Source organism: Protopterus annectens, chromosome 16.part0 (assembly GCF_019279795.1).
Source record: "Protopterus annectens isolate FY-2018-M chromosome 16.part0, PAN1.0, whole genome shotgun sequence".
NCBI lineage: Eukaryota > Metazoa > Chordata > Ceratodontiformes > Protopteridae > Protopterus > Protopterus annectens.
Window position 1 is genome coordinate 419,415,433 of NC_056750.1, and position 17,493 is coordinate 419,432,925.

The 17,493-nt window shown below is 41.0% G+C and overlaps 1 protein-coding gene across 8 annotated transcripts in view; it reads right to left on the reverse strand.

The window, feature by feature from the left end:
- SCAI (suppressor of cancer cell invasion) overlaps window positions 1–17,493 on the reverse strand; it is a 2,763,600-nt gene that overhangs the window by 1,201,206 nt on the left and 1,544,901 nt on the right. For all 8 annotated transcript variants that reach the window (XM_044058030.1, XM_044058027.1, XM_044058025.1 and 5 more), the window contains one exon: window positions 9,272–9,370. In XM_044058030.1, coding sequence (XP_043913965.1) covers window positions 9,272–9,370 — 99 coding nt within the window. The remainder of the gene's footprint in view (window positions 1–9,271; window positions 9,371–17,493) is intronic.

Below are 17,493 nucleotides of genomic sequence, written 5' to 3' on the forward strand. Positions count from 1 at the left end.
TACTATCTACTTGGGTCCCCAGATCCCTTATTATGTCTTTCGTATTTAGGGGGCTACCACCTATGTGGTAGTTTGTGGGTACGTTGTTTTTTCCAAAAGGGATGACTATGCACTTTTTGGCATTTAGCTTGAGGCCATGGTTTTGACACCAGGTATCTGTCTCAGTGAGACCTTTTTGGAGGATGTCTGTGTCAGCCGGAGAGTCAATTATAGCCCCTAATTTGCAGTCATCTGCGAACTTGGTCAGCCGTAGCCCTCCTATGCTTGCCTGTATCTCTGAGAAGTATATGCCAAACAGGAGGGGTCCTAGGACTGAGCCCTGGGGAACGCCACTTGTAACCGGTTTAGAGTCAGACCTAGCTCCTGCAACTCTTACCATGTGGGTTCTGTCCATGAGCCAGTTGGCAACCCATCTCGTGACGTAGGGGGTTATGTTCAGGCTGGTGAGCTTGTTTATAATACCTGAGTGGGGAATGGTGTCAAAGACCTTTGCAAGGTCTAGGTAGGCTGTGTGGACCACCTTTCCCTCATCTATACCCTTGGTAACTGTCTCAAAGAAGTCCACCAGGTTTAGGAGGCATGATCTGCCCTTAACCAAGCCGAACTGGGTAGGGTCCAGTGTTTGGAGGTTTTCAATGTCTCTGTTAATGAGATCCATGATGATGCGCTCCATAGCTTTGCAGGCCAAGCTAGTCAGGCTTATAGGGCGATAGTTCCTGGGGTCTGTTGTGTCTCCACCTTTGTGGACTGGAATAACTGTTGCTGTGCGCCACTCTGTGGACACGTAGTCTGTGGAAAGGCTGAGTTTAAACAGTGTGTTTAGGTGACGGGTTAGTTCATCTTTGAGCTCATGTAGGACGCAGCCTGGGACACCGTCCGGTCCCACTGATGCTGTGTTTTTGGCTTTGGAGAGGGCTGTTTTAACCTGAGTGTCTGTGATTTCAGGGGCACTACATTCTTCTGGTACAGTTATGGGCCCTTTTGGGGGTGAGAGGGGGGTGAAGTTTGCACTGAACCTGTCTGTCAGGATGTTGGCTATATCGGTCGGTTCGGTGTATTTTGTGCCATTCTGCACTAACCGTGCAGATCTGAGAATTGCCACTTAGATTCTTGACATAGCTAAAAAATGCCTTGTGGTTATCTTTGGAGTCCATGGCAATTTTTCTTTCGAAGCTAGCCTTGGATTATTTTATGAGGAAATGTAGTTTCTTGCTGATACTGATCAGGAATTTCTTCCTTTCTTGGGATTTTACTCTTTTCTGTACTAGTTTCCTCCTTCTATTGTATAGCTTGTTTATAGCAAGGATCCACCAGACTGGTTTCCTTTTCTTGGAGGAGTGAGTCTTGGTTTTGTTTGGGATAGCACAATCCATGCATTCTTGTAGGCGCCCGTAGAGTGCATTAGTAAAGGATTTTGCAGCTTGGACAGCATTATCTTTTAGCATGGGTGCTTTGAAACTTCCCACCTCAGTCTTAAGTAATGTGAAGTTTGCTTTTGAAAAGTTTTTCACGGTGGTTTCTTTGACCGGGGGTGGTGGCAGAATGTGGATATCCAGAGTGATTAGTTTATGGTCAGATCTAACAAGCAAGGGGTTGACCTCCAGTGTGGAACACCGGTCCCCCATGTTGGTGATGACCAGGTCCAATATGTTGCCACCTCTCGTGTGGGGGTGTTGACCAGTTGATCCAGGGCGTTTTGAGTTTATAAATTCTAGGAAATGTTGGGCAAGGGAGTTTGTACTTGAGTAGTTCTCCCAGTTAATGTTTGGGTAATTGAAATCACCCAACATCAGGATGTTTGGTAGGACCTTTATGTTTCCCAGTGTTTCCAGAAATGCGGAGTGGGGGTCCTGGGACATGGTGGGTGATTTGTAACAAGCTATAATCTGAATAGCAGTTTAGCCCATTGTTAGTTGCACGTGGATGATCTCTGAAGCATCGCGCTGTGCCACTAACCTGGAGGTGTGGGTATCCTTGATGAATATGGATACTCCCCCGCCTTTTGTATTTCGGTCTAGGTTTTGGGGCCGAAATGTATGGTATGAGTTGTAGCCTGATAGTGCTGGGGTGTTCTCTGGAGCCTTAAACCAGGTTTCTGTTACTGCACATATATCGATTTTCTCCATACTGAGAAGTGCCCCGAGTGCATGCATTTTGAGGTTTAGACTTCTGGCATTGAATAGCATTACCCTCAGTTTTTTGTTACTTGTGCTATTTACGGCGGTGGGTTTGTCTTTTGAGCCTTGCCTAAAAAGGCACTTATGGGGGTGGCAAGAGCCTTGGCCAGTATTCGAAAGCCAAAGGGTGACAGTTGCAAGCTGTCTCTAGCGAAGCAGCGTGGCTTGTCGAGCATGTCATCCCAGGCTGACAGACAGTGGATCCCCTTTGAATGACTTAGGATACTGAACATCTCCCTAAAAGTAACACAAAAAATGCTAAAAAAAAAATCAAGCACCCCCCCCCCCCCACAGACACACGAAAGCCCCATACACACTTTACACAAATCTGTCACTTTAACTAGTCCTTACTCTAACCGTAACCTGCAAATACTTGCACCACCACAAATACATATAACACCTTCAAACACATTTATTCCCCTCCCTAGCCCTTTCACTATATGTAACTTAGAAACACCCCCATATACACAACCCAAATGACAAAACTTTTGTTACATATGATCATTTTGGCATTACTAATCAATCCCACTTATTTTACATTCAACATTTACCAGTTTGTGAAAAGTTGCCTTTAATCATCTAATCAGTCAACCAATTCCATCAACAAAAAAGTAAATGAAAAGTAAGTTCAATGAAATGTAACATAACACACCCATATATCACTCTCTCATTCTTTAATATATATTCACACTGATGATGCTGCATTCAGCAGTGAAACTGCGGTCTGTGTGTTCCATAGAGTAACTTTGTTATATCCTTGCTATATTAAAGCGTATTAAAGAGTTCTTCAGCATCTACATATTTGAGGTGCTGGATTTTATGCATGGGTGCGCGCATGCACGTATATCTATATATCTATCTATATATATATATCTATCTATCTATATATATATATATATATATATATATATATATATATATATATATGGGTCTACTTCAAAAGAGCGAATACCCACTTTACCTGAATCCGAAATGAAGAAAGACGACACCACCAAACTTGCAAAACACCAACACCACATACTACCAAAGTGTTTTACAGGGAAAACCAATGGTCGGCCAACATAATACAAAACACAAAATGCCTTATGTCAAATGCGTCTGCTGACTGCAAATACTTTTTCATCTCCACAAGTAGATTTCTAAGTGGAACTTACAAGTATGAGACAATGAACTCAGTAAATATATTTCATTAAATTGTCCCTATTCTCAAAACCAGACATACTTGTCCACATTTTGCACTAGTTTACAGAAATATTTTCTTAAGGATTTACAAGTACATGTTCTAATTTCTTTTCAGAAATGGACACTGAAACCAGACATGGTCAGAGTTTGTAATTTTGTACCAGAGTTTTGCATTTTACAAGAATCTAGTTTTATCATTTTAATGAAGCCCGTCTTACTACTTTCAGTTTTATTTACCAAAGACTTTTGGGTTTCTAATACCATGATGGGAATGGACCTCATTCCTAAATCAAAGTATGATTAAAGTTCATGAAATTAGTATTGTTTCCATATTTGATGTTAGCCAAAAGTACTCTTTGCAGCATTCGCAATGTGCACAGAATTGACTCCTCCTGCAATTCATATGGAGTTACACGTATCAGTAACATATCTAAACATGACTGAAAATTCTTTTTTTATGAGACCCATTGCTTCCACTATTGGAACTGTCCAGGTACACTTCTTCCACGCAGCCCTTGTTTCTGCTTGCAAGTTCTGGTATTTTATGACGTGTGTCTCTGTATGTAAGAAACTGTAATCAATGGGTGTAGCAATTTCAATGATCAATGCTATTTTAATCTTCTTTTTATGGACTACTGTATCTGGTTTTCTCGCACCTACTTATGAACTGTTGGTAATGGGTGCTCCCACGTGATATAAACTTAATTTTTTATAATGATTTTGTGGCTCATGTTTCCAATTCTTCTCAGTTATTCAAATATTATAATGTTTGCACAATCCCCAAGGCAGCAGTTTTGCCACACTATGATGCCTTTCAGTATACAGGCCTTCTGCCATTAATTTATCATACCCAGCAACAAGATATGTGACTTTTTCCAATTCTGTTTTACAAAAACCAGTATTTGTCTGTTTCACTGACATGTTCAATGGACTTTGCAAACCAGCATGTACATAGTCCACTATCCTGGACTGTCAATATTAACCTTTCATCTTTAGATTTAAATTCACTTCTCCTTAACCATTCCCTTGTAAGATCCTAATTGACATGAGGTTTCCCCAGAAGTTTTCTGTACCTGCAACTATATTTATGCATTTTCAAATGTCTTTCCTTCTCATCTCATAATTCACCTTATATTCTTTCTTTCATTTTTTTGGCACATTCAGTTGCTGCCTGATTTTTATCTATTTCTGGTTTGATTTCCATTCCCGCTTGACACTAATATACTTCTGCTAAACTAAGCAGGAAAGTAATATTAAACTTGTTCTCTTCAGGTTTTAAAACTTTCACTATATTTGGATCTCATGAGGTCAGCAGATATGTATGCAGTCCTACGACAGTAGATCTATACATGTAATCAATTTCCGGGAGGCCCATACCTCCTTCAAAACAGGAAATTTATAATCTTGGTATCCACTTTTTATAAATCATTTAATAAGCACAAAGCATTTTTTTTTTGTTTTCCTGTTTATCTGATCCATTACTTTTTGTGGACAGTCAATCACCCCAAAAACTATAAGTTAGAGGAGGAACAGCAAATTGGTTTATAGCTTGGACTTTGTTCCTAGATGGCAGGGCTGTTTTCAGTATTAATTTTAGTCTTCTAAAATATTGCTTACTAAGTTTTATTCGCATTTGTTCATGTTTTATTCTTGATCCTTCATCAATTCCCAAATATCTATACACTCCCTCTTGCTCGAGTTCTTTTATATCACATTTCTGTCCCAGACTGATATTTTGTCAGTGCTGCAGCTTTCCTGCTTTAAAGGTTGCTTTTGTGCATTTATCAAGACCAAATGACATTCTTATATCATCTGAGAAAGTTCTGACCACTTGCAGTTGTGCTTTCAGTTCATCACCTGATGAAATATACCATTTTAAATCATTCACAAAAAGCAGGTGGTAAGTCTTTACACTTAGTTGTTTTCTGGGTGCCAAACTGTAGCCATCACCTAATCTGTTAAGTAGACAGCTTAATGTGTTAAGGGCAAGACAAAAGAGGAGCAGAGAGAAACAGTCACCCTGGAATATCCCCCTTTGAATTATCCCTGGGATAATAATTTGTCTTTTATCATAGCTTAGCTACAAAGTGGTCTGACACTGTATCATGGTCACTGTAATGTAAGTGATCAATGTAGGGCGTATCGTATACATTTGTAAGCAATCTTTTATCCATGAATATGGGATACTGTCAAATGCTTTTTTGTAGTCTATTCATGCCATATTTAGATTTTTCCCTCATTTACAATTCTCTATTATGACTTTTTAACAACAAATGCTCCTTTGTTCCATATGGATTTTTGTTACCCTTTTGTTCTATTGCCATGACTGAGTTTTCTTCTAAATGACTATAAACTCTGTCAGCATAAATTCCATTGTAAAGTTTATACATCGTCGGAAGGCAAGACTATAGTTTTTTGGGTATCTTGTGGGTTCGCTCTTAATGAGGAGTATCATTTTTCCTATTATTAACCAGGTTGGCGTCTGTTCGGGGAACGCAAATAAATAGTTCTTATTCATGGATAAATCTTCATGTAAAGATGTTAATACTTTTATAGCCAGAAGTTAGGTACTACATCTGGACCTGGGATTTCCACTTAGGAGCTCTTCTTAATTTTGTCTCACTTTCTCTGGCAGTTACTTCATACCATTTCATATCCTGTACATTTGAACTTTTTATTCTTTCTTTTACTTCTTCTATCCATTCAGCATCTTTGTTATGTTCCACCAGATCTTCATAGATTTTTCTCTCAAAATGTGTCTATGTCTTCTTTTTTGGTGGTGTTTCTATTCCTTTTACCTTGTTACCAAATTCTCTATACAACCTTTTTGGATTATCAATAAATTGCTTATTTTGTACTTTTCCTTTATATCTATCTACACATCTTCTAAGTTTTTTTCTGCCTGTGCTGATATCGTATTTGCAATAGTGTACGACAGAACTTGGTTTGTTCTGATACTGCTCATTGCTTTTATCACATCTATCTTTCTGAGTATTTCTGTCGATCTTTTCCCTCTTCTGCACTCTTCTAATGGCGATACTTCTTGTCTTAACTGCTTTGTAGTTTTCACTATTCAATACTACTGTGATGGCATTTGATTTCACCCCTTCCTTTCCCTTACTGCCCTCTGTTTTTGTGGTAAGACTATTAATTTAGCTGCACAGTAATATATCCTATTTACTTCTGTAATATTGCATGAATTTCTATGAACAGTCTTAATTACTGTGTTTATCTGTTTTATCAAACTTCTAACATTTTGGGTCTTACTGACTTTCTGTAGTCTATTTCTTTCATTGATCTTAATATAGCTATCCAAATCAAGCAACTTTTCCCTTAGATCATTTTCTTCTAAACTATGGACGCATTCTTTGTTCTCCATTTCCTGCAGATGTTCTACAGAAAGTTCCAAAACACCTTCCTGTGCTATATTTTCTTCAGCTTCATCTTGTACCATCCATTGCTCTTTCATATGGAAACTTGGTTGTTAGCATAATGGTTAAGATGTTTGTCCCACAGACACAAGGTGCGGGTTTTGATTCTCACATGGGATAACTGGCCAGGCTTAAAACAGCCCAAAAGGGCAACTGGCCTAGTATGAACCCACTGGCCTATCATTCTACAACAATGCTTGTATCAGAGGTACCACAGTTTCCTGTTCCATTCCTTGTTGTGCAACTCCAAATGAACTTTTGTACTGGTTTCCTACTAAAGACTCCAAAGAATCTTCATATGGCAACTGATTAGATGTTTCCTGCTCCACTGTTTTCACATTAATTTAGGAATTCATTATTCTATCCTGCTGTGATGTTATTAGTGTTAGATTTTCTATACTAAATCCTGTACTTCACATGTAATCCATAACTTCAGTTTCTCTTTTTTTACTTCTCCATTACTAATCCTCTTTTCTACTTTCCCCCTTTGTTTTCTTATTTCTGTATTGTAAAATGTTTCATATCCACATACCTTTGCCTGTGTTTCTTTTCAAATATCTTTGGTGTTGCTTTGTTTTTGTACTGATTTAGTTTTGCTTTCTCCTTTGCACAATTATTGCACCATATTACATCTCTTTTTCTTTCCCATGTCCATATTTCTTATTCAGACGTCTCCCATTCCTACTGTTTCTCTTTACTTGGGGGACTCGTTGTTCCATCATGCTGTGGTATAATCTGTATCCATATTTCTTTTTTATAACTTTCAAAAATCTCTAGATTTGTTCTTTGTATTTATGCACTTCTTCAGTTGCTTCATTTTCCAAACAACCCATTGTTTCTTGGTCTATATAATGTTTTTCACAAATCTGTTGTATTAATGAACATAAATATGCATTTGAAGATTTTGAGAGTTTTTCTTGTGCAAGTATTTTTCTTTCCTTTAATTTCTCTTGTTCTTTTTGTAGATCTTCTGTCCAGAAATTCTGGGCTTCTTGCATAATAGCAACAATACATAATTTCTTTCTTATCCTCAGTAGTCCACTCTATCATCTTTATGGCTCTTTTTTGGCATGTCATTTTTTGTGATTTTTGTGGACTATTACCTCTTTCTACAACAGGTGGCCATCCTCCCCCTGAGCCTGGCCTAACCCCATTGTAGGAATGTTTCAGTGTCTTGAGGACTGTACACACTCATTTTTTCTAGTCCTAGCACCAGTGCGGCTACCAGGATTGGATACTTTTTTTATTCTGGGACCCGTGCACCCAGCTGTCATTTTTATTTTTTACCTACTTCTGTCCAAGATATATGATTTATAAAATACAACCTATATATATCAGTGTCGTCGTGGTGAGAGTTTGCAAAAACAGGGTCCGCCTCATGAAGGTACTTATCTAGGACCCGAGGATGAATGCAGTTCCAACAACACTGCTTTCTTTTGCTTGATGATTTTATCATCACTTCTTTTGGATTTTATCATCTCTTCATTCGGCAGGTATAAGAAATAAATTGATTGCTTTTTACCCAGTAAATCATACGTTTTGTTAGAACTGCTCTATGAAATCCTGCATTATATGAAAGTTTAAACAGTAATTAATGAAGTACACCATAAATCAACCTATTTTATCAAGTCTTAAGTACAAACTCATAAGAATAATATCTCTTGCAATATCAAGAGCAGTTTTAACAAAACCTAGGATTCACTGGATAAAAAACAATTAATTTACTTCAGTTAACACCTGCAACTCTTCCTGGTCCCTTTATTAATCAACAGCTCTGAATTAGGTAAGAAGACAACTCAAATTTATCATCAGCAAACACCAAGATTTGCATATTTTGTGCACATACAAATGTATATATAAATATGTATGCATGCTTGCATACACGCATACACACGCACAGGTGTTACTCTACCACACATGACATCGCACTGTTCTATGGCTAGGCTCCCAGGTGAACCTTTTAGCTTTGTTATCTTTATATGCTTTGGTCTCAGTCCAACAGAATTTGTTGTGGCTCTGTCTATTCCAAACATGCTCTTTGGTTTTAATACAGCAGAATTACTTTGACTTAACAGACATGATACATATTCTGAACTCTGACATGGGTTAGAGATTCCAGTTTCTTAAAATTATACATGCTACACAGTGGCCTAAAGTACATGGGTGACTATTTTTATAGAAGAATGTCATTTGTGTCTCTACAATTTTGTACACATAGTATGATTAAAAGGAACTGACCTCAGTATTAAGGTTTATGACATGCAATTTCACAAAAATATATTCTGCTCAACTTGACATAGCTACATGACTGCTTCCTGATACTTATCTGTCCTGATAATGTTTTGTATCCAGTGGGACAACTCCATTAAATGGAAATAAATTACTTACACAAAATTTTAAAAAGCAATTTTAAATAGCAGCATGTGTTAAAATGAAGATACACTTTACTCTTAAGTTCTTAGATTGTGAAATTTAACATACCTCAATAAAAGCTGCTACCTCCTGAAGAACAAGATTCCATTCCAGTTGGTCTTCAGTATTAAAGCGATGGGTATAATCTTCTATTTCATCTGACAGTTCCTAAATGCAGCAAACACAATGCAAGGCTGAACAATGTGTTAAGATTATATAAAAGCCAAACTGCACTAATGGAATGTACTTCAGTTTAAGATTTAATACTAAACTGCCTTTTTATGCATATAATACATTAACAGCAGAGCCAGCAACTCCTAACTACACCAACTATGAAGTCATACTGAACGTTCATGTTATCTGAAGTGTAACTTTTCTTAAGTAATTAGCAATTTCATACAGCATTCTACAAACATTAGTGGCGAACTTGAAAAGGAAAATAAAATGTCAGTGTATGCGTGAGAGACAAAAGGAGTGAGAGAAACAGAAATGAGAGTGTGACAGAAACAGAAAGCAGAACAATGTTACAATGGCTGAAAGTAATAAAGTTTAAGAGGCTGCTAACAATACACATTTTATTACATATCACAAATGGCAATATCGGGTACACTCCTGAATGCCTTGTACCACTATATAAATGTTTTTAATACAATGGAATGTAAAATTAATAATTATATAGAATGCATGAATGCACTGACCTTCAGCATTTCAAAATGTCCTCAAGTAATCCACAAGCTCTTGGGAAAGCATTAAAAAGATATATAACTTCTCATCCCAACAGCTAACTATAAAAAGTAGAAGGGGGAAGGAAGGTGGATGTGACTACGGCAGCAGTGAGGAATTTTAACATCTCCTGTTATGTTAAGCGCAACTTACACAACTGTATTATGTTTATTATTCCCACTGCTGCAACAGCCTTTGACTATTTGGGTTGATCACCAAAGCTTATCCAGCCCAGATGGAGAAAGGATAAGGGTCCAGAAGCCCATGGAGAATGGTCCTAGTAAAGCCAGTCCTGGACCTGGAAAAGAAATCCAGCATGTAATGTTTTGTAAAAGTAATACAGATGACCATGTAGTTGTCTCTATAATACTTCTAGAGTCCATCCCTTTACAACAAGCTATCAAAGGCTATTTTATAATGTGCCTTAATCCAGCCTGAAAATGTTTTCCCATAACGGGAATACTAAGAAAACATATAGCAGGGAACAACCAACTGGAACTGTCTGAATTGACACAGGTTGTCCTTTTCTGGTCCCATACTAGGAATTCCACGTTTATTTATTTTTTCCTATAGGACTTAGTACTGACAAAATAATACTGGAGTTGCACATGCATGACCAGAGTCTACAGAATCTATTCTCCTTGTCATTAAAATTTTGAAAGAAATGAGAGAGGTAGATGGACAGAGTCAATGTACACTCTGAAAGAAGTAAGGGCATATAAGGGGATTTTTCTACAGATAACCCTCTATGTATGTAAAGGGTTAACCCACCATTAATGGCTGCAATCTGAATACTCTTTTGCAGATATCAGAGCTATAAACCAGATAGTCTACCAAAAACTATGAACTGAAAACAGCCAGAATAGCTGGTTCAAACATAGACAGAAATAACATTCTCAACAAAAAATAAAGCATCCATTTACGTGGTACCTGGATAACAGATTATCTTACATACTAACATATAAACCACTTTGTAGAACAACTTGAGTAAAGTCTAAAATTAAGAGGAAGTTCCATACGCAGGTATGCTGAAATGGCTGATAAATACCCCTTGCAAAGGAGTAAACAGGCCACATGACAGGAACTATCAGAACTGTTTAAGAAACAGAGGTAATAATCTAAGATAGGGTCTTGATTATAGATGAGGCAACAACTAGAAAATCATCTCCACAGGTTAACATAGGATTTCTTAGCAGCAGGACTTCTTGCCTCCTTTAGCATCTGCACCAGGTTCTAATAAAAAGGTGCCTAAAAGGTATTAGAAATGAATCATCCGTGAAGTCAAATGAATTTGTTTGAGATAGAGGGGCTTATCTTGTGCGAGTAGATCCAATCTGTGAGTAAACTTGTGATAATTGCCCTTAACAATTCCATAAGAAAAGAGAGCAAATGCTGCCCAGGATAGAAGGGAGTCGCCACAATAATTTTTTGGAGATTCCTGAATCTTCACAGGGACCCTGGATATCAGTGGAAAGGGTAGAAATTCATACAGGAAAATTCCAGACCACTGGAATGAAAATGCATCTGTTTTCCAGGCTTACCTGCAAGGAGTCCTGATGCAGAACTCACCTAGCTGTCTATTTTGAAAAGAGATGATCAACCCACAAATGGATCCATTCCTGGAAACCCAGCACAATCAATTATCATTTGTGAGGGTCTGTTCTGGTCCAGCTCAGCTTGTCTACCACCACAATTTACTCTAATGGTATGCAGGATGCTTGAAGGGTTATACACTGCTGTAGATCCAACTCCCAAGCAATCATAGTCAGCCTGCTTGGGGGGTAATACTTGGTGTCCCCATTTGTGTACCACATCACTGTGGTACTGTCTGTAATCATCAGTAATGGTCTCAGGGGCCACAGGTCATGAGGAAATGCTACAGGGTGGATCACAGTTAACACTTCTTTGACATTTATATACTTCGGTCTATCTGAACTGTCCCATAGGCCTCGCACCTTTACCCCTATAGAAACTTTTCCACAAGCAAAAACTGAGGAATTTTATTGCTTCCACCAATGCAGTTCTTTCTTGATAAAGCCCAAAGTGGAATATGAAAATTCCAGCCACTGATACTGTTGGGTCCATGTGGTTCTTTTAGTTTTAAACCATTGAATTTGTCTCATGCATACTCTAACAACAGTAATCATGAGAATCATAGAAGCCATGAGTCCTGAAACCCTGAGACATTGGTTAACCGAAGTCTCAAATTGAGTGGAGGAGATCAGGGAAGTCTCCAGATATAAATTCACATTTTCATGTGTTAGAAATGCATTTAATGAGATGCATTTAGAAGGTAGTCTAACAGCATAATCTTGAATGATGGAGTCAAGGAAGATTTTTGAACATCTATTTGAAGCCCAGTTGGCTATGGAGTGAAGAATAAAGAAGTTATGTACTCACCATAACGTTCCATCTGAGTAGGTAACTTAATTTGTCTGCAACCTATGGGTATTGGATCAAACTCGGAAACGAGCCGGCAGCTTTCCAAGCTCATAGATCTGAGCTCCAAGCTCCTCCCCCTACCCATAATGCCCTGCCATCTCCCTCTAACCCTCAGATCGAGTTTGCCAAAGGACAATAAGGAATTCCATATCCTAGGAGTGGTTCCAAACTGTTACAATGACGTCCATGAAAGGAAGCCATATCCTGACTCTTAGATAATGAACTAAGGGTGCGGGGGATGGAGGGTGGGTCGGTTGCAGACAAATGAAGTTACCTACTCAGATGGAACGTTATGGTGAGTACATAACTTCTTTATCTGAAGTAGTTAACTTCATTTGCTCTGCAACCTGTGGGACAGAGTCCCCAGCTGCCAACAACTTGGGAGGCCCTTATGGAAGGATATTCTGGAGCACTGCTGAGCCAAACGATGCACGTCCTCTGGAGATCAAATCCAATTTGTAGTGTGTAATAAAGGTATGAGAGGAAGCCCAAGTAGCTGCCGAGCAAATGTCATCCAAGGAAACCTTTGACCAGAAGGCAGCAGAAGAGGCCACGGATCGGGAAGAATGGGCTCGTACTCTCAGGGGCTCAGGACTACCAGAGCTTTTGTAAGCTAGGAGAATGCACTGTGAAATCCATCCAGCTAAGGTTACCTTAGTAACTGGCTTGCCTAGACAAGATTTTGCAAAGGAAACAAAAAGTTGGTCAGATTTTCGAAGATCTGCTGTTCTATTTAAGTAAAAGCGTAACTGTCTGTGAATGTCCAGACAATGAAGTCTGTATTCTCCTTTCTTCGGGAAATTTGGAAAGAAAACAGGCAGATTAATGGTCTGGTTGATGTTGACTTCCGAAGCCACCTTGGGAAGGAAGGAGGGATTAGTCCTGAGGGAGACCCTGTCTTTATGAAAAATGATATAGGGAGGTTTACTGCAAAGAGCATGAAGCTCTGATATTCATCTCGCAGAAGTAATGGCAATCAGAAAAGCCATTTTCCATGATACATATTTCAAATCGACTGAAGCCACGGGCTCAAAGGGGGGCCCAGTCAGAGCTTGAAGAACTAGGGTAAGATCCCATGGGGGAACTGGATCTTTACTGGGTGGTCTTAACAAAAAGGTTCCTACAAGAAAGCCTTGCATATTTTGGAGGATGCTAGCGGCCCTGAGTTGTTACCGACATGGTAGTGGGAGATAGCTGCCAACTGAACTTTATAGTAAAAGCACTGGCTCCTTAATCAAAGGTATGTGAAAGAAAGTCTAGGACTGCTGGAATCGGAGCTGTAAAGGGATCCAAGTTCCTGTGCTCCACCCAGATCGAGAAACGTTTCCATTTACTGTTGTAGATCTTTCAGGTGGATGGCTTATGGGCGGCCACCAGGATGGCTTTAACCGAAGATGATATACAGGGAGTCTTAGCCATCAAGGGAACTGGATCAACCAAGCTGACAGCTTCAGGTAGTCCAGATTGGGGGTCTTCAATCCTAATGGGTGCGAGATTAGATCCGGTTTGGGATCCAAAAGCCATGGAGGATGAACTTGATGAGACCGTAGGTAAGGGAACCAGGTTTGGTGAGGCCAGAATGGGGCTATGAGGATAATTCTGCTCCCCAACCGACGAGCTTTCTGCAAGAATTTTGTCATCAAGGGAAGAGGAGGATAAGCATACAGAAGACCGGATGGCCAAGCATGAACTAGAGCGTCTCTGGGGGTTTCCCCTGGTGGGGGAATCAGAGCGAAGAATTTGCTGCACTTTGTGTTCAAAGGCGAGGCGAAGAGATTGCAGCAAGGTTGACCCCATTGGAGAAAGATTTGTTTCGCTACAGCAGGGTTCAGAGACCACTCGTAAGGTGAGAGGATCGTCCGACTCAACCTGTCCGCTAAGATGTTTGACCGACCCGGTATGTGCGTTGCTATGAGAAAGCGGTTGGTGGATATCGCCCATTCCCATACTCTCATTGCCTCCCTGCAAAGTGGATAGGATTTGGTTCCCCCCTGTTTGTTTATGTAGCAGACTACCGCCATGTTGTCTGTTTGAAGTGCAATCGTTCCTGGAGGGAGAAGGGGATGGAGAGCTTGCAATGCTAGAAGCACCGCCCTCATCTCCAGGACGTTGATATGTAGTGAGGTCTCTGTGAAAGTCCACGTGCCTTGGACAGATATGCCCATACAATGCCCCCCCACCCGAGGAGAGAAGCGTCCGTGGTCACCGTGACTTGGGGAGGGGGTATAACAAAGGGGCGGCCTTCTCAAAGGTCTCTGGAATGGAGCCACCAAAGAAGCGATTCCCTGCAAATCCTGGTGAGAGGAATAGATGTTGTCAGGGTTGACAGAGGATGGACCATTGTACTTGTAACGTCCACTGAAGGATCCTCATCTTGAGGCGAGCGAAGGGGGGTAGATTGATGGCCGCTGCCATAGATCCCAGGGTCCTCAGGACTAGTTCTGCTGGTGGGGCTGAGGATCATAAGAGATCTAGAATGTTTAGGCTCAGATTGCAAAGCCTGTCCGTGGTCAGAAAGACTTTGGATTGAGTAGTGTCTATCCTGGCCCCTATGAATTTCAAAGTCTGAGTGGGTTGAAGGGAGGATTTCTGGAAATTTATCGTGATCCCTAGGTGGCGGGCAAGGCGTAAGAAGTAGTCCCTGCCTGAGCAGAGTTGATGCCTGGTGGGGGCAGTTAGGAGCCAGTCGTCCAGGTACGGAAAGACCTGTATTCCCTGAAGCCTCAGGTGGGCCCCTACAACTGCCATGACCTTGGTAAACACCCTGGGGGCTGTGGTGAGATCAAAGGGTAGGACCCTGAACTGATAATGGCTGGCTCCCACCTGAAAGCGGAGGAACCTCCTGGATGGTCTGTCCATCAAAATGTGGTAGTACGCATCCTTGAGGTCTACTGACCACACTCAGTCGTTCTCTTGTAGAAGTGGGAGAATGGATTGAATAGTGACCATCCGGAACTTTTCCTTGGCAATTGACAGGTTTAGCGTTGACAGGTCGAGGATGGGTCGTAAGTCCCCCGTCTTTTTTGGCACCAGAAAGAACCTGGAGTAAAAGCCTGATCCGGATTGTTCGGGGGGGGGGGACACGCTGGATGGCTCTTTTTCTTAGCAGCCCTAAGATTTCTGATGCTGCTGCCTCCCTCTGATCAGGTGGGACATCAGGGAGTCTTGTTACTCGGGGAGGGTGAGATAGGAAGGGAACTGAATATCCTCTGGATATGATTAGGAGCACCCAGCGATCTGTTGTGATGGACTCCCATTTCGCCAGGTGTTCCGATGAGAAGTGCCCCCGACTGCCTCCAGAGAGGAGCAGTCGGGCAACCCCTCAGGGCTGTTGCGCGGGTTGATCCGAAAAAGGTTCTCTTGACCCAAAATTTTTCGGGCCCCCTCTGCCCCTGGGCCGGTGTCCACCCTGTCCTCCTCTGCCTCTGAAGGACGAGGTATCCGGAGCGAAACGGGATTGTTGAGCTTTCCGGAACCACATCTTCTTTTGTCCTCTTTGGTTCCTGGAGTAGGACCTCTGAGGAGCCGAGAAGCGGATCCCGACGGCAGACGACGTCTTCCCATCTTTCTCGCTCTGGAGAAGCATGTCACTGACGGTTTTGCCAAAGAGTGTGGAACCGTCAAAGGGGGCATTCGCAAAGGATGCCTTGAAAGGTTCCGCAAATTCGCAGAGACGGAGCCAGGCTTGTCTACGTAAGATGACGCCTGCTCCGCTAGCTCTAGCTGCTCCCTCCATAGCATGGGAAAGGAGCCGCATAGACGTGTTGGTGATTAACTTGAGAGTGGCTATTCGAGCCGAGAAGGTACGCTTGTCCTCAGCCGACATGGACTGTGGGGGTGACGCAGCATACTCTTTAATCAGGTCTCGTTGCAGTCTAATCACATGTGCCATATAATTCAGTGACCTTACAGAGAAGGTCGCTGAAGAAAACATCCGCTTTCCCAAACGGTCCATCATCTGAGACACCTTGTCTGGAGGATGCACCGAGGAACTCTCCTGTGCTAATTCCTTTTTAGTGGCAGCCGCCACCATCATGGCATCCACTGGGGCACCTTTGCTCCAAACTGTCCTGTCCATGGGAGGGCGGAGGATCCTGTCTGGTCTCTTAGGAATTGGTTCAACAGTGTCCGGTTCCTTCCATACCCTGGTAGTAATGAGGTCTACCAGGGGATCGGCGGGAGGGGACACCCAAGAGGTAGATGGGCCTGCGTCAAACGCCTCTAGAAACACAGACTCATCCGAGGAAGGTTTTTGGGCAGACCACCCCCCTCTAATGCGTAACATTTATTTATTTATTTATTTATTTATTTATAGTTTGATTACCGGGGAAGTCCACTGGGCCAGAACGTGCCCATTTTCAGTGGAGGCCCGGGGAGAAAATCTCCATAAGCAATACGGATACAATCTAAGTTACATAGTCTTGAAGGTAAAAAGTACATGTATAAATGCATTCATACAGTGAGTAAAAAAAAAGCAAATGCATACAATTTACATAAAAAAAACATCATTAAGGAAAGTAGATAAACAGATTTTCAGTTGTTTCCCTTCAGAGCAGCAAGTTTCCACTGACTGTAATATCGACATCTGCGTTTACTTGATATTTACAATATTTACATACAAGGAGTAGAGAAAGAGAAATTACTTAAACTGAGAAGTAGCTTAAGTTTGTTTTAGCAGCAACAGAAAAATAATAGTTCTAGGGTAGTGTGAAGTGGGGAGAGTGGAGGGTTCAATGGGGTAGTTATTTACATTTAAGTGGGATGAAAGCAGGAACATTTATGTTTAGAAGACAGGTAAGAGAAAAGTTGGGTTTTGCAGGATTCTGAGTTAGATGTTGTTCTAAGTGAAGGAGGGAGAGAGTTCCATTTCCTGCCTAGAGAGAAGGAGTTGGCCAGCAGGGCGTTTGGGCTTGTGGATTGAGATTAAGTTTTGGTGTTCAGATCTTAGAGATCTATTTGGGATGTACGGAGGAAGGATGTTTGTTAAGGCTGGGCATTTATCATGGTAGAATATTAATTTGTGAGCAGTGGTTAGTTGAAGATAGTCTAGGTGGTTAGAGAGTTCTAGCCAGTTCAGAGATTGTAGGGAAAGGCAATGGTGGGTAGAGGTGTTGGATTTGGTTGCA